This window comes from Diorhabda sublineata, chromosome 2 (genome assembly GCF_026230105.1).
Source record: "Diorhabda sublineata isolate icDioSubl1.1 chromosome 2, icDioSubl1.1, whole genome shotgun sequence".
Lineage (NCBI taxonomy): Eukaryota > Metazoa > Arthropoda > Insecta > Coleoptera > Chrysomelidae > Diorhabda > Diorhabda sublineata.
The window spans coordinates 5,181,654-5,205,424 of NC_079475.1; the positions used below are offsets into that span (position 1 = coordinate 5,181,654).

Consider the following 23,771-nt stretch of genomic DNA (forward strand, 5'->3'; position numbering starts at 1 on the left):
GTGAACATGATTGTCGTGAGTGCCCTTAATGTAATTGGGAAAATGGCTTCAAAATCAGGAAAGTCCTTTCTGTTTTTGATTTCAGTATTATATTTAATTATCATATATATAATATTATCATTGACTACAAACTCATTATCGTTAAGGTAAATAAGTTTTATTATTTTTGTAACCCACTCTGTATAATGGATCTTGTCTCGTCATTCTACTTCAAATTTCTTCTACTTATAAACTTATTGATCATTTCTATTTTTATTTATGAATTAGGGTTTTTACATTTATATTTAGAGAGGTTATAACTACTGACTAGTTTCGACGTTCTTACGTCTCATCAGAGCAGCTTAACAACCATCGATCGGGCCACTGGTCAGTTAGAAATCTAGCGTAGACGTCGATAATATAGATTTTGATGGTACATGAGGTGTGTTATTTTGATACATTCTAATTGTAGACAATTTCATTATCAATAATGTTGCTCTCTTTAACAATTTTGATGAAGTTAATAGTTTATAAGATACATGATAAAAAATGATTCAGGACACAGAGATGCCGATGCAGCGCATGAGTCAGAGAGAGAGACGGCGATACTTAAAGGTATGCAATGTATACTTGTGGGCGCTCAAAATTAATTATTTAAAAAAAATGGAAAAAAAATAATATTTGTATTTTTTTAATATATTTCGAGATTTTTCGAACCTTAAAAATTCATATCTTTAAAAATATTAACTTAATAGCGAAAAATCATAGGACCTTTTTTATTTATATTTCAATAAGGAGTATAAAAAAAATTGTCCGGCTTAAAAAAGCAAAGAAGAAATTTTGTTGCCTCTGTTACAGTTACTAAGAAATCAAAAACCAAGAAATGTGATGAGTTCAGACTGATAAGCTTGATGAGTCAAGTGCTTAAGATTCTACTTAAAATTATACAATCTACCATAAATGTGAAGCCAATCAAAGCGATACACAATTTGGATTTCGCGAAGTTCTAGGAACTAGGATGTCTATGCCTGTTTCATAGACTACAAGAAAGCCTTCGATCGAGTTAATCATACCGTCCTTCTGATATTACTCCAGAAAAAAGAGTTAGATGAACAAGACATCGACTTTATTGGAACCAAAAAGCAACGGTTAGATATGGACAAACGACATCAGAACCAGTGTGTATAGAAAAGGGGGTACGGCAAGGTTGTGTTTTGTAGTATTTCATATGTACTATGAGCACATATTTAACCAAACAATAGGCCATGATGAGGATGAAATAAAAATTAACGGCATGACATTAAACCATACACGTTATGCAGATGACACGGTTATCATTGCAGGCAATCCAGAAGCCTATTCAACAAAGTTCTAGAAGTGGGGTATCAACTAGGCATGAGAATTAATGTAACAAAAACAAAAGTAAGGGCCACAACAAGACTTCCAAACCCACAACTGATTATAAACATCTATGACACCGAGAGATCTTGGCAGCTGCATAACGACAAATATAGACCCTGACATCGAAGTAAAATCACGTATAGAACAAGCTAGAGCCATATTCCTAAAGGTGAAAAACCTATTATGTTACGCAACCTTGAGCTTAAAGATACCGTTTTGTAAAGGCGCACGTGCACTCAGTTCTCTTCTATGGAGCAAAAACATGGACATTAAGTGGAAACCATGAACAGACTCGAGGCTTTTGAAATGTGGATCTTTCGTAGACTACTAAAAATATCATGGACTTAACATATACCTAAAGATGAATTGCTTAGACATATGGGAAAGGAAAGAGAGTTACTTACAACAATAAAGAGAAGAAAGCTCGCTTATCTGGGTTACATATACCGTAACAACAAGTATGATATACTGAAATTGATAATAGAACGAAAAATTGAAGGAAAACGTGGGCCTGGCCAAAGACAACATTTATGGTTAAAAAACATACGTGATTGGACTGGTATGAACACATCATCTTTAATTCGACCGAAATTAATATGCCGGAATTGTGACTAATCTTCATTGAATGGAGATGGCACCTTAAGAAGAAGAAAAATAAGAGTTCCTTGCCATTGTTTGAACAATTTTAGTTTAAACATGCACGATTCCTCCTGGACTAGTTATTTTTAAATTCTATAAATTTATTTAATACAGCAGCGGCTTGTGGTAAAAAGTTTTAGATGATTTGAATTGTTTCAAAAGATAAGTTTGTCGTCTTTGTCAAATTTCCATTGATTTTATAATATTGGATTGGAACGGTTATTAGACAAAATAAATCATGCACTACTTTACATCTTTACTGAAGTATGCACTAAACTATTTACTAATTTATTAGTATTGTTTTAAAAAAATTTTTCAAAATGTCCCGAAAACTTAAACAGATTTAACATTTCCAGAAAATTAAACGTGTTGACAGATTTTTCACTCAAACATAAAAGTATGGTTGGATAAGTAATATAAAATGTATTAGTTAATATTTTTTTAATTCTTAATTATTTGGGAGCTTTGTAGGCGCTCTTAATATCAGGAAAAAACGAAAATGATTCCATCACTTATATAAACTTATTTACATGTAATTTTCGTCCATTAAATGAATTACAGTTAATGTGTTTCTTAACGATTCCTCCGACGTAGCTTCTTTGCTATGGAAAATAATGTTCGTCGTTCCTTCTGTTAATACCAAACCGTTCTGTGAAAATTCTCCTTTGACTGACGTTTCCAACCAAACGAACAGCGCTATATTATCTGATATCACAGTTATAGAGTATTGACTCGGATCTTCCATCGTGGTAGTTACTGAACCAATCTAAAAATTATTTTTCATTGATACCAACGAATTTATTGAGTAGAAGAAAACAAAAATACAAAAAAATATAGAAAGTCTAAATTGCAGTTTAAATTATTTTTTGTAGATTAAACAAATAACATTTATATACAAGGTGTGTGAATTAATACATCAATACTGGATACTGTAATAACCTTCAGCAAATCGAATTTATTAAGAATCTCTCAGTTATTTGTTAAAATAATTATTTGTATATGGAATGGCACGACGTCCCTTATGTGGAGATTGGTCGCTTTAGTTTAGTCCACGTTTTCTTACATTTTCAGCTTGTTTACTATTCCTCTTAATTTCTGCATATCCATAGTAATTTGTTCCTGGTTTATTACCCCATTCACTCTAAATCAATCTTCACCTCATCCAACCAACACGATCTCGGTCTTCCTCTTGTACTCTACTATTATTCTTAACCCTTCTCTCGGTCTAGCTCTATTTAATTGTTATAAGAATTATAATTTTATAAAATTAATCCCCCGAGTGTTAAATGGATAATTAAAAACATGACACAACATGTACACAATTTTAGTACTCACTCTAACGTTGGCTCGTGGCAAATTCGAATACTTGAGTGTACCCGGAAAGACGTAGTTTTTGTAACCAATATTACCATTAGAATTCCTCATAGACAAAGAGAAGAAGCAGTTGAATTTCGCATTGTTTACGTCACCGCAGTTCAGATCGGACAAATATTGATCGGTCGGAATTGTTTTAATAAGAGCAGATTCACCTTCATTCTGAAAACAAAAAATTATAATTAAAGCTCCTTGTCCCATCAAAAAAGAATCAACAGTAAAAGGCTGCCTTTATCGCAAGAAAGTTCTTCAATATCTGGGTGGGACGGTGCATTGTCGATCAAAAGATTACACGTGGGGGTAGATCATTTTCCTCACTTAACTGTTTAACACAAGGCACGAATTGATCATGAAAGCATTTTTTAAATAATTTGCCATCCTTCCAGCTCTGGTGTCTATAATAGACTAAAAGTGACTTCATATTGATATGTTTGAAAGCTCGAGGCTTTGCAGCAGCTTTGACTATCATCATAAGAGGAAGTTTTTGGTTACCGACAGCATTAGAACAAGCCATTACTCTGTCCTTACTCATCTTAAAACCAGGAGCATGAGCTTGTGCTTTGGAAGCTATGCTTTTTGAGGGTAGAGCTCTTAAATTGAGGCCGGTTTCGTCGGCGTTATAAATTTGTTGGTCCGAATAATTTCTTTCAACTATCAAATTTTGAAATATAGCAGGGACTTCTCATCAGAAGAAAGTTGTACTTTAGTTATAGTTAACTGGCGAATACAGTCGGTCAAACCAACTGGTGCTGGAATTTAATAACATGTTCAACTGCATAGCTTTATCTTGAACAATAAGTTCAATTAAAGGGGTTCCCCTTTTCTTTTCTTGGGAGAACCACAGTAAAAGTGCTTCGTCAACTTTGTCATACAGAGACCGCCGCGCTGTTTGCCGATTTTCTAAAGTTGCATCAGAAGACGTTACGCAATATTGTTAAGGCTTCGAACGGTTTTTTACCAGCCATATATTGTAGCGCTATCAAAACGTTTTAATGTTTCCATCTTGTCTTTAAAAGTTAAGGTGTCATGTTTACGTTTAGTAGCCATTTTACTTTCCTTTGACACTTCAAAACATTCAAAACTATTAGTAAATAGACTATTGAAATTGGCTTTTGTGTATTAGTCGATCATATTATAACACTACGGACACGTTAAATTGCATTCTTTTTGATTATTTTAATTATTTCGGCTAATCCGAACAATCAGCTAATACGAACAGTGTTTGGACCCAATTAGATCGGATTAGCCGGACTAATTGCTATTATTTATGTAACATGTGTGTAAAGTAGCCATTTTTTAAAGAGTGAATATTGCGACAATCACTTGAATCGAGAAAAGGCCTTTACACACGAATTGCTTATAATATTTTTTCTACTAACGAAAATTTTATCCAAATATAGAAGTTTCATAGTAATATATTATTTATTTATTAATATTCTGAACATTTTAATCAAGATTAAAGTTAACAAAATCGAATTTGTGATATTATAATTGTCAACTCTTCTCTTTGGCATGTATAAATGCCACCCAAAAATAATTATTACTACTAAGTAGAAAAATAAATAATGGCATCAGCGCGACTTAAACCGGGGACCTCCCGCATGTGATCCTCGTGCTCTAGCCACTACACCACGGAGACCTTAATAATACGTTTTTACGCACTACTGCTTAAAGTATAGTTTGCACGGTAGTAGAAAAAATATTGTCTCCCAACAAGCTAGCATGCTTTGAGTTTGAGGATATAAAAATGATGTGCTATGATTAATATTTCAGTTTTAATTGTGAAGAAAAATTAAAATTCACCCCTCCCCCTAATATCGATATGTTACTAATGTTTGTTTGAATATGGGAGGCTTAAATAATGTTGACCCAGCATTAATGCAATCGGCGTAGCTACCGCCATCTATAAAAAATGGCATCAGCACAATTTGAACTTGGGACCTCCCACTCTATATACTACACTACGGAGACCTTAATAATACATTTTTTACTCACTCCTGCTTAAAGTATGTTTTTTACGCACGGTAGCAGAAAAAATATTTTTCTGTTTATTTGTTTGGATCTTCTCGAAAGTAAAGATTAAAAACTACATTATCGTTCATAATATACGAGGTCAATTCAATAAAATTATTAGTCCAGATGAAGGAAATTATAGCTAGTTAAGTAAATTTACTACATGGAATGGAAGGCATAAATATCGATGTACAGAATCGATATAAAAGAAAAAGGAGATAAAGGAAACGTATTTGGAATAAAATTTGTAATATAAATATTGTAAAACAAAATAGTATTAGGAAAAATTAATTGAATATTTACCACATCGACGGCAATCTCGTCAGTGTGTATCGGTTGCAAAGAATTCCAATTGAAAACTTGAATTGAGGCGGTTAAATCGTTTTGTTCTCCAATTGTGTAAATCGAATCCAGTACAACGTAAACATCTAAATTACGTTGAGAATCTATATGACCAGTTATGATAATCGGATAGAAAAATTCCTGAACGAAATATTGCAACATTTTCCATTTACCAGTGAAATCTAGAAAATAAATTAATATGCTGCTCAACAATTGATTTTATAAGTTTACATATTACTAAATTGAATCACTAGGTAAACAAGGCTTGTCTATAAAATAAGGTTCCCAACGAATTTTCTCAATGAAATACATGTTTGGAAAGCTTAGACTACCCTTTTTTTTTCGTCATAATCGCCGATTAAAACAATGCAATTTTGCATGCAGTTTACCACCTTCTTCATGTCTAATTCGGAGAAGTCACCGCGATTATAACATAAAACCTCTTCTTTCAGCTTTTCCTCGCTTGTGAAATGCGTCCCTTCCAAGTGTTTCTATAATTTATAAAAGAGATGGGGCCGCTTTCATATGTTGTGTGGGGAGATGATATTTTCCATCCTTGTTGTGTGCGCAATAAGTCAGATGGAGGAGTCAAAATATAGCCTAGACTGTGAGAGGACTGAACAACACCACGTGTCATAAAACCGGCATCACGTTACAACGAATATTATAATGTATGGTGAATAAATGTATTTATGAACATTGTCTCTCAAAACGTTGTGAATGAAGGACTTGCTCACACCAGGAATCATCTCGCTGAGGTCCCGAACCGTCTCCCTTTCTGTAGATCCGTCTATGAATTTTCTGCATCATACTTATACACTTTTCCCCATATACGTCACACAGTTGGGAATGGATGTCCACCAAGACAATAATGAACGTTGTAGACAGCCCACCGTTGCGAGAACTAGGAGAAAGGTATCCAAAATACATCCTAGTCTCGCCATATACCGCCTTACAGCGTTCGTAGCGTCCGCAACTCCTTGGGAACCTTATTTCATGTACAACCCTCATACAATGTGTAAAGAAATTAAATAACATAATTTGGTGATGAAATTTTTTTTTCATAGAAAAGTCGCTTTTCCTTTAAACATACAGAGATAAAAAGCTTTAAAATGTATATATTACGTATACTGAATACATTTTTCAAGTTCCCTACACCAACTTTCATGATTACACTGCGTAACGCACGTTTCTCCAGCCAAATTATCATCTTCAGTTTGTCGAGTAAGTCTTGCAAATACTGCTCTTGGTGGTATTATATTGAACAACTCGGAAGAGTATTTGCCATGGAAGTATCGGTAAAACAAAGTCAGGTGAGCGACCTTTCTTCATTGTTCTAAGCTGACCAAGTTTCTGATCAACTCTGGATCGCCTTTCGAACACTGAGAATGAAACTTGATTTACGAAACGAGCGTCAAACAGTGTGATTATGAATGTACGTGTAGTGGGATTCCACAAATTTCAACTTAGATGTTTGTATTAAGGTAATACGAGGTTCTAAATTATGGGAGTACCATACGTTATATTGTTTTTGTTCCATGAAAAGGAAACTTTTCTCTATTACAAGTCAGAGTCTATTAATACAAAAGACTAGATAAGATTATGTTAGCATAAACAAAAATAAAAAAAATATAATTACGTACCAATACCAGACCAAGTAGGAGCTAACCATACATCATTCAATTGCCAATAGAGGGCGCCCATGGTACCACCCAAACCTTGATCGTTAAGTGTACTTCTATAACGCCTATAATGTTCTGTTTCTATTTTAATACCGAGGGCTTGGGCAATCTGTAATTATTATAAATAAAAATGTGGGCCACTCTTTCAAATTTATTTATTTCATTTTTTTTTACCTTCAGTCTCCGAAGATGATAACGCGCATCAGGCAGTGTAATTTTGATTGTTGGTGTAAACAGTGTATTCAGTATTTCAATTTTGACAAATTATTGAAGATCAGAAATTGAAAAACGAAGATTTTGTCAAAAAATATTCATCATATTTTCAATGAACTTTTATTTTACGCATTACATAGTTATCCAATCATAAAATCTACCGTATAATATTCAAATTTAATGATAAGCTACGTTGTCAGATTTAACTTTATGTCAGAGACGATTGGAAATAAATGAATATTTTCAATAAAATTTTTGTAATTTCAATTTTAATGATTATGTAATTAGAGTTAAAAATGAAAAATTCACTATTCATCTTTCTCTTTTCTTAATACTTAGTTTTCTTTCTTCTACTATTCAGCTTTTCCCTGTTAGACCATCGATCTCCTATCATTCTATCGACGTGGTTTCTCCAATATCTTTATATCGATCTCGTGAATCGTACTTTATCCTAAATTTTCAGATCTTCTCTTATATCTTTGCTTCTTATCGATCTCTTAGACTCACTCCTTCGAGAGTTCTCAATGTTTTCATCTCTGCTATTCTCATTTTGTTCTTCGTTTTTGTTTTTACCGCTCGAATTTCCCGTACGGGTCTTACGATTATTTTGTATATGGGAACTTTACTATCGGTGGACATAAATTTGTTCCCGCAGATAGCCAGAGATTTTTGCATACACAGATGAAAGGGGTTGTCGATCACAGCTAGTTTACATCTTGTAGGCTCTTTTGCTATTAGCATTGATTCCGTTTTTTCTACAGATATCTGCATATTAAGGTTTTCGGCTGTTGTTTGGAACTGTTATAGTAAATACTGTAGGCCATCCTTGTTATCGGCTATCAAGATCAACAGCGTAGCAGAGCACCTTCATTGATCTTTTTATTTTGAGCAAGAAAGGGCTGAGACTGTCACCTTGTCGAATTCCTATTTGTATTGGAGCTTGTTCGGTTAATCCCCGTTGTATGTTGTGAAGTATATGAATGATGTGACTCAATTAAATGCTCTCTCGAGATCGACAATACTAAGAAACAGGGGTTTTTGATATTCAATGAATTTTTAAATCATTTCATTCAATCCACTATTATGATTATTATTAACTTGTAAAAATAATAATAAAAAGTACGTAAAAATACTTACTTGAAGTTTATAGATGAAAGCCTTAGAATAATTAACATTATAATTTTCTGGTAAGTTCAAATTAAATTCGATCAATTCTTTCATCTGTTCATTTCCACCGGGATGATGTTGTCTGTGGTACATAAACTCACTTTGCATATTTAAATCACCCTCTTGATCGGCTGCTGTTATAAGGGACTGATAACCAGGTAATGCTTGGTAACCGTATTCGGAAGAAAATCTCGATACTGGATATACATTCGAATCCCAAGGATCAGCTACGTAATTGTAGAAATGGACTAAAATATAAAATAATATGTAATGTAAATTTAAAATAAAATGATTTTTTTGCACACTAGATGCTCTAGGCTAGTTCTGGGAATATGAATATTATTCAAGTATATGCCCCTACTGCTGAAAAGAAATATGACAATGAAATAGAGCCATTCTATAGTCATTTAAAAAAGATACTTAAAAATCTAAAGAAAAATTGAGTCACATACATCGTAGCTAACTTTACCGCAAAAATTAGACAAGGTCAAAGTTCTGAATTGGTAGATGAATACGGATTAGGAGAATGCAACAAATGGGGCCATAAATTATACCAATTCTGTCAAGAGCATGACACGATAATCGCAAATATATGGTTTAAACTACACGAAAAACGATTGTATACATGGAAAGGACTAGGAGATAACCCACCTCACATAATTAGAAACCAGATTGACTATATCCTAGTAAACAAGAGATTCAAAAATGGTGTCAGGAAAGTAACAACATATCCTTGCGCTGACATTACAACGGATCATAATCCTCTGATAGCCGATATAAAAATCAAGCTCAAAAAAGTCCAATAAAATTAAAACTGGATATTACCGAGAACAACAAAACACAAATTGAAAAAGATATTAACAGCTAAGTGAGACAAATAAAACATGTAGTTGACAGTACAGAAATCTGGAACACTTTTAAAAATTACATTTCTAAAATAATAGAAAAACACATTAAAACAAGTCCAAGACACAAAAAACAACAATGGATGACTGACGAAATCCTAGTTTTGATGTGACGGCAGAAAAATATCAGGGAAAAATATAAACAGATACAGAAAATAATAAAAAAAAAAATAAGAGGGGCCAAAGAAGATTGGTTGGTAAATGCATTGAAATGGAAGAGTTAGTTACAAGACAAACAGGACACGTTCAATATGTTTAAAAAAGTCAGAGAAGTAGCTGGCCTATACAACAAGAAGACTCCTCGTACCTTAAAGGATTCAAAAGGAAAAATAATCATAGATGAAGAAGAAATTTGAACAACTTGGTATGTATATAATGACTCTAGATCAGAAAAACAAATGGCATTGTATGAAGGCGAGAGACCAAAAATACTAAAGTCAGAAGTTACAATGTTGGTAAAAACAAAAAAGCTGTTGGACCTGACAATATTCCAACAGAGATACTAAAGCTTATAAATGAAGAAAACAGAAATATTGTTCAAACTCTTCAATAATATTTATTCAACCGCTGAAATTCCAGAAGAAGGGTTAAAATCCGAATTCATAACTTTGCCAAAAAACAACGTCCAAAGCACTGTAGCGACTATAGACTGATTAGTCTTATGAGTCACACTATAAAAATATTCTTAAGAATCATCCACGCTAGAATCAGAAATAAGTGCGAAGAAGATCAAGACGAAAATCAATTCGGCTTCAGAAATGGGTTGGGAACACGAGAAGCACTTCGATCGAGTACAACACGACAAGTTAATAAATATATTAAGGGAAAAAGGAGTTGATAGTTCCGACGTAAGAATCCACGAAAAATTATATTGGCGCCAAAGAGCGGGCGTTCGAATTAACGGAAAATCGACAGAAAAATGCAAAATCTTAAGAGGAGTCTGACAAGGTTGCATAATCTCACCTCTTATGTTTAATTTGTACTCAGATAAGATCTTTAAGCAAGCTAGACATAACTTATCATATAGAGTAAAAATTATCGGTAAACTTATAAATACAATCAGATACGCAGACCATAAAGTTGTACTGTGTAGCAACTTGATTGGACTGAAATGCCTTTCAAGCGTTATTGACAGAGTAGGAAGAAAGATGGGTCTAAACATTAACTATTCTAAAACAAAATATATGGAATTTAGTTGCAGGTAAACGGACAAACGATTCAAAGAGTGTCCAGTTTCAAATATCTTGGTTGCCACATTAGTGAACAACTGGATCCGGATAAGGAAATAAAATGTAGAATTGAGGTAGCTCGTACAACATTTTTTAAAATGAGATCACTCTTCTCTAATGATAATTTAAAATTTCACCACCGGAAACGGATGATCAAATGTTACATATGGTCAGTTCTCTTATATAGTGTCGAAGCATGGACTTTAAAAATATATACCATTAATCGCTTAGAGACTTTTGAAATGGGGTTATATAGATGCATGCTCAAGATACCGTGAACAGCTATGCAAACAAACGGTGCAGTCCTTAACAGAGCAAATGCGGTTCGTGAGTTGGTGGATAATATTAAATGCAGGAAAATAGCTTATTTGCGACAAATAAAGCGAGGTAGCCGGTTTAATATCCTCCAGTTGATTATGATGGGGATGAGTTGAAGGTCGTAGAGGAATTGGAAAGAAACAAGGCTCTTTGTTGAAGAATATTAGAGAATGGACGGGGATAAGAGGAGCAGGAGAGTAATTTAAACTAGCTCAATATAGAGAGAGTTTTGCCATGCTGATCGCCAACGTCAAGGAGACTTGATACGGCACTCTAAGAAGAAGAAGGTTAAAGAAACTTAGTAGAACATATTATATACCTCAGTTCAATTATGTCTTCAATAGAAAAGTATACTTGAAGAATTTGTTATGAAAGTAAGCAAATTAAATAGAAACTTTATTTATGAAGAATGTCGTTAATTAGTTGAATAGATCGACAATGATACATTTGTGATTAAGTCGACTTACCGTCTCCGTAAGCATAATCGCCAGGATTCTGTGCTACATATCCTTCGCTAATCGATTCGACTCCATTAGTGGGACTCGAGCTTAAGAATATTCTTTTATTTCGTGTTATACGATTGAATTCGGTTTGGATAGTGGTGATGTATAATTTTATAAAATCGTTGTAATATAGATCAAAATTGTCAGATGTACCATACCTGCAATGAATTTCATTTCAGAAATTGATATGTGGGACATATAAAAATATCATTACCCTAAAATATATTCAAGAGATTATTTTTAAATGTAGAAAAATTACCGCAGCCCAATGTGTAATTTCTCAAAATAATATGTACATGGGCGAGCTTATAGAGAGATGCACTGTGTTAAGTAGAAAAATATGTGTGGAACATTCACAACTACAATATCATTGAAGGGGCATTTGCTGACGATGACATACTAATAGTCTAGTCAAAGTCTAGTCAACATGTTCGAAAACGTAAAAAATAGTGATAAAAATACGAGCGATAGCTCATCCGATCCAGAATTACAATTAGAAAAAGGTGTTTTGAGGATTTTACAGCACGCAAAAAATTCCAATTGATATTAACAAATTAAGACGAAAAAAAGGCATTTTGTTTTTGTTTACAACTCGAGAAATATTAATAGTTAAGAAATTTATAAAAAGATTTGTAAAGAGGAGAATATTTCCAATAAAAACGCTTTAGCTCCCGTAGCTCTATCTCCATTATCAACAATTTTAATTTAACACGGAAATTAGCACGCCCGTTATGGCATGAGCGCATCGCCGCTGAAGACAGCACACCGCGATAAATAACCTTTTTTTGCATTAAATATAAATTTAAAAAAAACTTAGAATTTTATGTTTTCTTCTAAACATTTTAAACAATAAGGTTCCGTTGGAATTAAACTTTTATCATCATTTTTCAAAAAGATATGCAATTGTTAACTTACAAATTTTTTTGCATTCCCCATTTGTGTAGATGGCAGTCTAAAAGTTTAAATAATTGTTCCATAAATTTTTGTTCTTCGTGCACCTTTTTTTATACATGTATTTAAGAAGATCACGTGATAAAAGTTTAAATAAGTACATTATTTTGTTAATAATAATTTTTTAAACTTAAAAATTTATGAATCATTACAAAACTGATGTTGAAAACATTTTTTTTAACAATTACCAAGTTATTGCAGTTTTTACATTAAGTAATGGCATAAAACAACGCCAAGTAACATTTTTTTACACTATTTGTTTATAAATTTGTCAAACAAATAAACTAATTAACAAAAAAAATTTTTCCATTCTATAATATAATTGATCAAATTAACAGCTGACCCGACCTATCCCTATCTCTTACTATTTTGTTTTATATATTTGGTAGCCATGTTTAAATTAATTTTTAATTTAGTTAAGTTGGCAGGGGACAAGCACTCTTAGATATGTTCAAGTGGCAGTGAGGTAGTGACACAAAAATTGTGGCAAACGTACTACAATTTGTAATTTTTAAGAACTTTTAAGTATTGAGTAACAATCCTAAGATTGTTCAGCAAGATTTTTGTTAATCAAAACAAGTATCATTTATTCATCAATTAACAACAAAGAACCCACTGAAAATAACATGATTTTTTTTCCCAAAAACAAATTTTAATTATTTATAATCTTTTTTTTTATTTTTATAAAATTTAAATAATTAGTTGAAAAAAAATTTATAACACATAACATACGAAATGTCCAAAAAACGTTTAATTTTTATTAATAAATAACTATAGCTACTGATAAATAATAGCTAAAAATATGGTCTTTAGCTCATTAAAAAGATCAATTAATTCTGAATAATAATGATTTGATTGTTCATTGTCATAACTATAATAGTTTAAAAGATATATCAGATAGTTGGTTAAAAATAGAGCTGCCACAGTCGTACCTATAATATTTTAAAAATCATAAAAAATAGAAAAATTTTGACATTTGACATTGACATTTTGACATACTAAATCGATTTTAGAATTCTTTTTAGAATTCCAAAAGCATTAAGAAAAAAAATATAATGTTTATCATAATTTGTTTATAACAAATTGTTTATATAATAAACAAGGAATTTTTTTGAATCTTAAAGGGAAATGTTGATTATGATATAAAAAAATATTTTTTTCTCAACTAATTATTTAAATAATATAAAAATAAAAAAACGATTATAAACAATTAAAATTGTTTTCAAGAATTTTCAATGTTAATGTCAATAGATAAATAAAAATAGAATGTCAATAGAATGGAATAAAAATTTCTAAACATATTACGTAAAAAAATTTACGTTGGTGTTGTTTTATGCCATTACTTAATGTAAAAACGACAATAACTTGGTAATTGTTAAAAAAAATTTCAGCATCACTTTTGTAATAATTCATAAATTTTTAAGTTTAAAAAATTATTATAAACAAAATAATGAACTTTTTAAAAATTTAAACGGGACATAAGATGGAGACACTAAATTCATAAATAAAAAAAAATATCCAGAGACACCACATTAAAGATATTCAAAGCAATATATAGACCAAATCTAACATTCGTAAGTCAATGCTGGGTATTGAAAGAACGACAAAAAAGTAAAATTCAGTCGACATAAACGAAATACCTAAAAAAATTAAAAGGAATGACAAAAAATGAAATAAGAAAAGACCTAAATATACAACGTACATTATACTATGTATATTGAGGAAAGACAATTTCGACGATGGGAACATTTATAACGAATGAAGAACTATCTGTTAGAAGAATATGGAAAGAGAAAAACAGAAAGGTATACCAAGAAAATCGTGGGATTAAATTATAACCGGAATATTCAATGAACGAGGAATAAATTGGAAATAAGCAAAGGACCTAGCTCATAATAAGAATGGATAGAAGAAATTTGTACAAACATAGCCATCCACATCCACTAAGTGGGAGAAGGGCTCGCAGATATATATGTATTCCGCCGTTCTTCAAAGGAGAAAACAACTACTTTCCAGGCTAATGCTTCGTCGAATATTGAATTACAACTCCTCTGAAGAAAAGCGTGATGTAAATCGACCTTTTTATCGATATTAACATTCCCAATAGCTCGCAATTGCAAGGAAAGGTTGTAACTACTGACTAGTTTCGATGTTATTACGTCTCATCAGAGCAGTTGTTTAACTGCATGTACTAAATAGTGACGCTCTTTCACGTTGTCTTCAGTTCGGGTCTCAAACCCGAAGGAGGTTTTTCAACTGCTCTGATGCGACATAATAACGTCGAAACTGATCAGTAGTTACAGCCTCTCCTTGCAATTGCAAGTCATTGGGGATGTTAATATCGACAAAAAGGTCGATTGTCATCACGGTCTTCAGAGGAGTTGTAATTCAATATTCGTCGATATATTCTTCTTTGTATTTTGTAAAGTGAAAAGTGAGATAGGTTTTCCGCAGAAAATTCACAGTTTTTGTGAAGTTTCCCGGCGTGTATGCTATCACTACACCAACACTGACAATTATACTGTTTGACGGGGGTTTTGATACGAAATGTATATTTAGTCTCTGATGACGATAGCCTGGCTATCGAAACGTGCGTCATACAGCGTATGTGTGAGTGTTGATGTAGTAGTAGCGTAAACAGTGTGTTCAGTATGAAATTAGAAAGTTGTTATACCTTGCGACGAGGACGATGCAGATTTTATGCTGAAAAAAGTGGACGACGAAGGAGAAGGGTTTTAAAATAAATATTTCAAAACAGAATCTCTACCGGCAGGACGCACACAGGTAGACCCGGGACGGCAAATAAAGAGGATTAGGCGAAGTAGAAAATTCAAATACTTCGGAAGATGTAACAACATAAGAAGATATAAGAAATATTGTACAATAAAGGAAAAAAACAACATAAATTCTGGACTCATTGGTGTGGTCATAAAAAATTAACTTAAACACAAATATGACAATAAACAAAGTCATAGTGGAGCCCATAGTAACGTATGAATTCGCATTCATACGTGACAACTGACAGATAGATACGAGAAAACAATAGAGGCTGTGGAGATGGACTACTTAAGAAGATAGTGGAAGAGATCCAGAACAGAGTATATGCGAAATGAAGGTAAAAGAAGAAGAACAGGTCGAGTATACACGACTTCAGACAGATTACAGACTAAGAAATTGCTCTGGTTCGACGGTGAGGATAGAGCAAAACAGGTGGCCGAAAAAAGCATTGATGTATCAACCGCAGAATCGAAAAAGACGAGAAAGACCCTCAAGGACTTGGAAGGACCATGAAAGACACAGCTATCCAGTAAAACTAGATAAGCAGAGGAAATTTATTTCAAGCTTACCAACTCTGACGTAAAGCAGCTTCGTTTTCGTTGTTTCCAGCAAACAAAGCAATACTCGGATGACTACGTAATCTATTAACTTGATGCCGCACTTCTTCTAAAACGTTCCTGCAAATAAAATATTCAAAAGAAAAATTTCTACATTATATAACACCTTACTCTAAATAACTGTCGTAAGTAGGATACATGGCGCATGCGAACATAAAATCTTGCCATATTAAGATTCCATATCGATCGGCAACATCGTAAAAGTAATCCGATTCATACACCCCTCCGCCCCAAACACGTATCATATTCATGTGAGCATCCCTAGCGGTTCCCAACAGGGTTTCTATTAGAGTAGGATCTTGACCTCTTTCCGGAAGAATATCCAAGGGAATTTCGTTAGTACCTTTCATAAATATTGGTAAGTCGTTCACTTTGAAGTAGAAAGTCGTTCCATAATCTATGCATATAAAATAAAATCAATGTTAAGCGTTGTTGCTGAATTTGAACGTATTGTAAATAAATATTTGAGTTAAAACGTAAAGTAGTCAATTCAGATATTTTATTTCAGTTTGGATTTCCACACTGAGACGCACGCACGCAAAATGCAACCAGGACAAACTTTGTCTCATCCGATGGAGTTTTCCGAGAAACACTTTGCTTTTATTCTGACGTTATCGTTTTTTCCGTAGCCTTTAGAATGGGCAAATTATTAGCTGGTTCATTACGACCAAAAATGAACTTGAAGAGTGGATCCGCTTGTTTGAAATTCTATAAATCGGATTGGTACATTCTTCAGTAAGTGATCATCTCTTCTTTTTTAGTCTTCACTGCTTATCTTGGTCCACTCTTAGATGTATGGCCTAGTTTTCCCTGGTGTAGTCTGTCTAATGCTTGAGGTTGGATGTTAAGGTGGGTACTAGATCCTCTAATCTTCTCAAGGCAATATCCGCCATGATTTCTTCAGTTTTCTACTAGTCGAACTTTCGGTAGATCTGATGTGCAAAGGAACATGATCTGCTAGGCTTCCGATTAATCTTTTAAGTCAGTTCTAGATGTTCTGTTAATGACACCATCTTAATCTATAACTGCATGCCCAAAATTTCAATTATTCCGTCGTACTACAGACTGTTTGAGATGGTAGTAAAAATATTGAGACAATTTTGGTTACTTTCCATCTCTATATTTTTTTTTATACGAGGTAATAGTTAAAATACACTTATTACAAATTATTCACGTACTGAGTTGGTCTTGAATTAATTCAATTTTTCTAAAACCAATATGTTGAGTCTTGGTATCTTCGATCTGTCCGTTAGTAGTAACTGTTACTGTTAAATCGTATAAATATTGTTCTCCATATCCATTTGGCCACCATGCACTAACTATGTTCTGGAAGAAAAAATAGTTTTTGTTTCATCAATAGATTCTCCAAATAATATAATAGAATTTACCTTGGGAACGACGATTTCGAAATTTTTTACTAGTTCACCGTATTCGTTCGGTGACACATCGACATCAATGTATTCGTCAATAGGTGTAGCGTCTGTTTGTAAATTTATCGTTAATTGCCCCGTTACTTTATTTTTGCCGTTATTAGCTAGATAAACATCTACATTCGCATGCCAATTAATTCCATCATCAGTAACGTCTACTGATACGTATCTTATAGTAGTTTCAGTGTAACTTTCAATATAAATATTTTTCCTTAAAAAAAAATGATATACGAACAATTATATTTGGGGCGTACCATTTAAAAAATATATACGAGGATTTATCGAAATCCAGTTAGCCTAGACCAGTTCCATGCATAAACAAAATTTTGCGTTACCATAGCAACGAACAATAACTTATTAGAAGTGTCATTGTAAAGTTTGACGTCAATAAAGTAACCAGAGTTACGCAATAAATGAAAAGAAAAAAGATGTCCACCGAAATTGTGAAAATCGAAAAATTGGAGTATCGAGCCATCATCAAGTACCTGTATTTAGAAGGGTTAAGAGGTAAGCAGATTTACGAAGATATGCTTAATATCCTTGGTGATCAATGTCCTTCGTTTGCGACTGTAAACTTCAAAAGAGGTAAATTTTCCATCGAAGATGATGACCGATCGGGAAGGCCAGTTTCTGTGTGAGTTCCCGAAAATATCGATGCAGTTCATGACATGATTTTATCAGACCGTCGAATCGAGCTGAAACGGATATCTGAGGAACTGAATTTCATTTTATACAAACGCGTTCATCACATAGTTCACGTTAATTTAGACATGAGAAAAATTGCCGCAAAATGGATCCCCAAATGTTTGAATGTTGACCAAAAGCGTGCAAAAACATCACGTTCGATCTGTGCTCGATTTGAAAACGATGTAGAATTCTTAAAACGAATTGTTACTATGTATGAGACGTGGGTACATTTCTACGATCCAGAAACAAAGCAACAATCGATGGTTTTCCAAGACCCAAGAAGTTTTGTATCCAAAAATCTGCTGGAAAGTTCTTGCTTCAGTTTTTTGAGATTGCCATGGAGTAATCATGATTGTTTTTTTGGATAAGGGTAGAACAATAACTGGAGATTACTATTCGACATTACTGATCACTATACGGGAAAAAATTAAAGAGAAAAGACGCTAACCAAAGGTGTTTTGTTTTTACAGGACAGCTCCCCTGCACATAAATTTCATGTTGCCATGCAAAAAACTCGTGATTTAAAGTTTGAATTACTAGAACATCCCCCTTAATCACCAGATTTGGCTCCGTCCGGCTATCATCTCTTCACTCATTTGAAAAAAGTTTAAAAGGTCGTAAATTTTCTTCCAACGAGGAGGTAATAAAAGCTGTGGAGATCTAGTTTGCAGAGCAAGAAGACACATTTTTTAAGGTCTAAAGACATTACAGGTTCGCTGTAATAAATGTATCCAATTAAGAGGAGAATATGTTGAGTAATAAAATATTTTGATATTGAAATTTTGTTTAGTTCTATAGTAGGCTAACAATTTTTCAATATATCCTCATATGAATAGAGTACTTGCATGGTTTGAGAGAAAAATAGTTTTGGATATTTCATAATTTTTTTTCAATTCTTTGATCAATATTTATAGAGAAAAAATTATTGAAAATACTGAAAATATGATATAAAGTAAATAAGACAGTTATTCTAATATAAGCGTTATTATTAAAGTTTGATTAATCTGCAAAAAATGGTATATAAATCGTGTTTTGTGTCATGATGTTAAAATATCAAGACTAAAACTGATGAAATTTTTTTATGATGCCAAGAAATTCGAATATACAACAAAAATGGTTTGAAAGTATTGGTCGTTTTAACGATCTTACGAGATGTAATTGTTCTTGTTGCCAGGATCATTTTAATGTAAGTACACATTTAACTAATCTTAATATTTTATAGTAATTAACTTTATTATGCTTTTAACTTTTAACGTGATTATGTAAGAACTTAACCTATAAAAATTTGACTTTATTCTTATATATAGAAAAATGTTTTATTTATACATAAGTAATAAATAAAAACTGTATTATATCCAATCGAACGTATTCCATTTGGCTTTTCCACACCGTATAAACAAATGAAGATGAATATTCATTCATATTTAAAAATAATATACAATTTTTCAACGTATAGAGATAGAGAGATATAATTTCAAAAAATTATTCTTACCAAATTCCAACAGAAGGGAAAGAAGGACCCCAATCCCAAGAATAAGATGCTTGCATCTTTCTGATCATATTAACGTGACATTCCCCGTTATACTCATTTGGAGGACATTCGGGAGGAACCACGTATGATTTAGCTTGTTCTTGAGCCAAAGCATCTCCCATTTCGATAGGAGATTTAAATCTTACCTCAATATAGTTATCTCCTGTCTAAAATTTATGTATATTATTTTATTTGTAGATAAAGTCTATCTTTATTAATTTTCTTAACATTTCTGAAATGTATTCTGCCGTTCTTCAAAGGAGAAAACAACTACTTGCCTGGCTAATTCCCGAAGAATATTGAATTACAACTTCTGTGACGTCTCGTCAGAGCAGTTTAAAAACCCTCGTTCGGGCTTGAGACTCCCAACTGAAGACAACGTCAAAGAACGTCACTTTTTGGTACATGTAGTTGAACGTTCCCCAGTGAACGCTAAGTGGCGCCATCCTCACTTCCAACTGCGAACAATTGATCAGGTAGAAATCTAGCGTAGTCGTCGATAATATTGATTCCGATGATAAATGAGGTGTGTAAAATGTATCAAAATAAAGTATTTCTACTATTCACCTCACCCCACGACAAAAAGGTCGATTAGCATCACGCTCTTTAGAGGAGTTGTAATTCAATATTCGTCGAGGCATTAGCCAGGAAAGTAGTTGTTTTCTCTTTTGAAAAACGGCAGAATACATTTTCGGAATATTTAGTTTCGAAATTATTCCAATAGTAATTTTGATATAATATTCAATAATTTTCAAGAATTTCAATTATAAATAATATATATACAAGGTGATTCATTTTAAATAATAATAAGTCAATTATATTTCCAGAAAACGGAATATTGGACAATGTTACAACTGGCTCACCTTTAGAGCATTTTTAACATTGAAAATGTATCTAACGAACATGTTACGACTGGAACCAATAAGAACGTTATTTATATAGATATCAGCAAAAGTATCGAGACCGTCACAGACCAAATTGACATTTTCCTTTCGTAGAAGATCATCATCAACTAAAAAAAGAACGTAGATTCCAAATTGTTTTTCTATTTTATGTGAAATTTTTCTTAGTAGGTATAAGAATATGTATCAAGAATCGGTACCTTGGAAAGTTCTAAAATACGTCCAGTTAAGCCTTGGCACCCATTTGGTGTTAACATCGTTAAAACCATGAAAAATATCTCCTATGATTTCATAATTCATTAAATCACTATAAATTCCACCTGGCACGGTAGCAGGTATGTCATGATATTCTAAAAATAATAAATAAATTCAAAGTAATGGGATGAAATTATAATAACAAAGTCTACTGATGAATAATTTCATACTGCTGTAATAACTGACATAATTTATGAAATGCAACAAACAAATTCGTCTAAAATTATGTAACATAAATTTCTTATACAAAGAAAATGAGTAAAAACAAAATTCATTTCCTATTTCTATACGTATTCACTCTCAGTACCCCAAAATGTGATATTTATTAGGTTTTAGAATATGTAAATGTAATAAAAATTATTTTTCATCATATATTACCGTTAGGGGATTGAATCTATTCAGTTACAGAGAATTTAAGTGTTCATGAGATGCCATCTCTATACATTCAGTAGCAAGAAATTTGATCTTTGTTTAAATACAGTGTAAATATCCTCATCTCTATACATATTAACATTACAGGTTAAAATGTATTATTCGTAGAGTTACAGAAACTAAAAACGTAATTAGAATGCCATCTCGATATAAATTAACTTCAGTGAAATTAGGTGAAATTATGATGTGTGTTCAGTTACTGAAAGATTAAGTGTAAATATAATCCCATCTCTATAAAACCGGGAGGTCGAAACGTGATCTCCTTAATTATTATTAAGTAATTAAAGGAGCTTTAAGCGAATTACTATAATAAAAAGTAATCTTAATTCAGTTGCAAATCGTTACAAGTATTAGAAGAATCCCAACTCTATATATCTTAGTATTCAGTAGCTAAAAATATAGAGACAGAGCGTTTAAATGTAAATATATTCCCATCTCTATACTTATTAACATTCATTGAGTTACAGAAACTTGAAGCGTAACTAGTATCCCATCTCAACATCTTCATTCAATTACAGAAAATGCAAATCCCATCTCTATATAAATTTAGATTGAATAAAGTTTAAGTATTCAAGTATTTAGATTTAATGGACAAAAATTAGTTATAAACTGTTCAATAGAATCCCATCTCTAAACATATTCAAATTTGGATGGATAAAATGTGAGTTACAGAGTGTTCAAGTTGTAAATAATAATTTACGATCTCAATTAGAAAATCCTTTCCTATTTTTATTCGGTTTAAATTAGTTACTAGTTTAGCAATTTATTTAATTAGAATATATTTAATGACAGTATCTATGGATGCCAATTAAAAATACTACTTACCTCCATTGTCAGACCTAACGGTCCAAATTCCATTCAAACTTTCTATATTCACACACCAACAATCCGTTAAAATTAATGATACCACCAGAAGTATCCACTTAGTCGCCATGCTGGATGTAAAGGACAATATTGACGAACTTTGTTTTCGAAAAACAATTTTTATAAGTACAATTAAGATTTATCAATGATAATTTCTCAAGTGTTCTAGAATATTTAAATCATTAATTTACAGGGTGATGTTTGAAAATTTTTATACTAAAAGATCGCGGTGAACAAAGCATATCATAATGTATCTAATCCCTAGTCACCGTTTATAGTCCAGTCATTTTAGGCATTTTTAACCCCAATCTGCGGAAAATTCCTAATTAGCTGAATTTTTGTTACACCTTTTTTAAGCTGTTATAATGAAGATGTGAAAAATCTACATCGATATCGTGCAGGCAAAAAAGTTATAAAGGTCAAAAGGTCACAAAAATCAGTTTTTCGCAAATATCTCGCGGTTTAGAAACTTAGTAAAATCTTGGAAGGTTTGTTCTTGGTAGCTGCACTGGCAGAACTAGTTCGAGAAGTGTACACTAAAGCGTTCTTTGTAGCAGAAGCAGCGATAGTGTCGCTGTTCTTAGTAGTAGTGCAAGAGAACTAATTCACCCAGTTTACTTTACGGCTTGCTTTGAGTCCTAGGGTCAGTTCAGCCAGTGCAGTGCAAGACAGTGTAATCTGAAACTACATCTTCGTCATCGGACGAATGTAAAATATCAAAGTACCAAATCATGTCCCATTATTGTTGATACTAGGCCCGAATCACATCAAATAACCTCAAATACAACAATCAACAAATGCTCCATTGCACTATATCGTTCTTTGTATCCCATCGAACTAATTCTATACACTCATGAATTAGTTTGCACTGATCCAGTTCAGTACAGTTTCATTGCAGCTACAGCAAGAACAACCCTCAGTATAACTTATCCAAATGACTCTTACTCACAGACTTTTTTATGTAAAAAGCAAGTACAACCTATTACACTCAAGTAATTCAAGTAGTGCCTGCCGTGTGGAGATTCCAGGTTATAGTGCTCGGGAAACACATGTCTTGGTACCCAGCTAGAAAGCTTTCGTCGATTTGACGTCTGATAAATGTCTTTTTGGTCAACTGACGTCAATGGCATTAAAAAAACTCATTTTGAAGTCATTTATATGACGTCAACACATCAATCCGAGAAGACGTTTATAAGACATCAGGACGATAATATAAAAATCAAACGAAATTAAAACATGAGGGCCTGGTATTCTTGCCACTCTACACTGCCCTTTTGAGAATTGAAAAATTGTTTAAAATACTCCCTGCATCGCGATTTTCTCATTGGCGGTTACGAGGAAAGTTCATCAGTACTGTCAGGTAATTCAGGCACACTCTAGCCATCGTTATTTCGAATGAAATAGTGCAAGATGCATGCTGCGACTACAACGCTCGTTATGTTTTCTGGATAGGTCTCATGAATATCCGAAATTTTTGCACCAAAATGCCAAACACATTTTCGAGCCAGAGCTGGAAATCGGAAAGAGCTCGGAAGCGTGTAGGACATGTGTGCTCATTC

At 32.8% G+C, this 23,771-nt stretch overlaps 1 protein-coding gene across 1 annotated transcript; it reads right to left on the reverse strand.

Moving 5' to 3' along the window:
• Positions 1-72: 72 nt before the first annotated feature.
• On the reverse strand, positions 73-22,326 carry LOC130440538 (beta-mannosidase-like). Its single transcript, XM_056773777.1, has 14 exons — positions 22,174-22,326; positions 20,862-21,011; positions 20,623-20,771; positions 19,721-19,926; positions 17,500-17,752; positions 17,290-17,437; positions 16,223-16,508; positions 16,064-16,171; positions 11,730-11,923; positions 8,781-9,058; positions 7,392-7,539; positions 5,710-5,930; positions 3,355-3,555; positions 73-2,785 (listed from the first exon to the last, which is right to left on the reverse strand). Exons 1-14 carry the CDS (start codon positions 22,280-22,282, stop codon positions 2,546-2,548), a joined length of 2,691 nt encoding a protein of 896 aa, XP_056629755.1. The 5' UTR covers positions 22,283-22,326; the 3' UTR covers positions 73-2,545.
• Positions 22,327-23,771: the final 1,445 nt, after the last annotated feature.

Excerpts from the sequence above, each read along its gene's own strand:
- LOC130440538 (XM_056773777.1), bottom strand. The coding sequence starts at position 22,282 with ATGGCGACTAAGTGGATACTTCTGGTGGTATCATTAATTTTAACGGAT. Across the intron at positions 16,509-17,289 it reads ATTAATTCAAGACCAACTCA|ATTATGGAACGACTTTCTAC; the intron begins GTACGTGAATAA and ends TTATATGCATAG. Across the intron at positions 5,931-7,391 it reads TCCTACTTGGTCTGGTATTG|ATTTCACTGGTAAATGGAAA; the intron begins GTACGTAATTAT and ends TTTATTTTCTAG.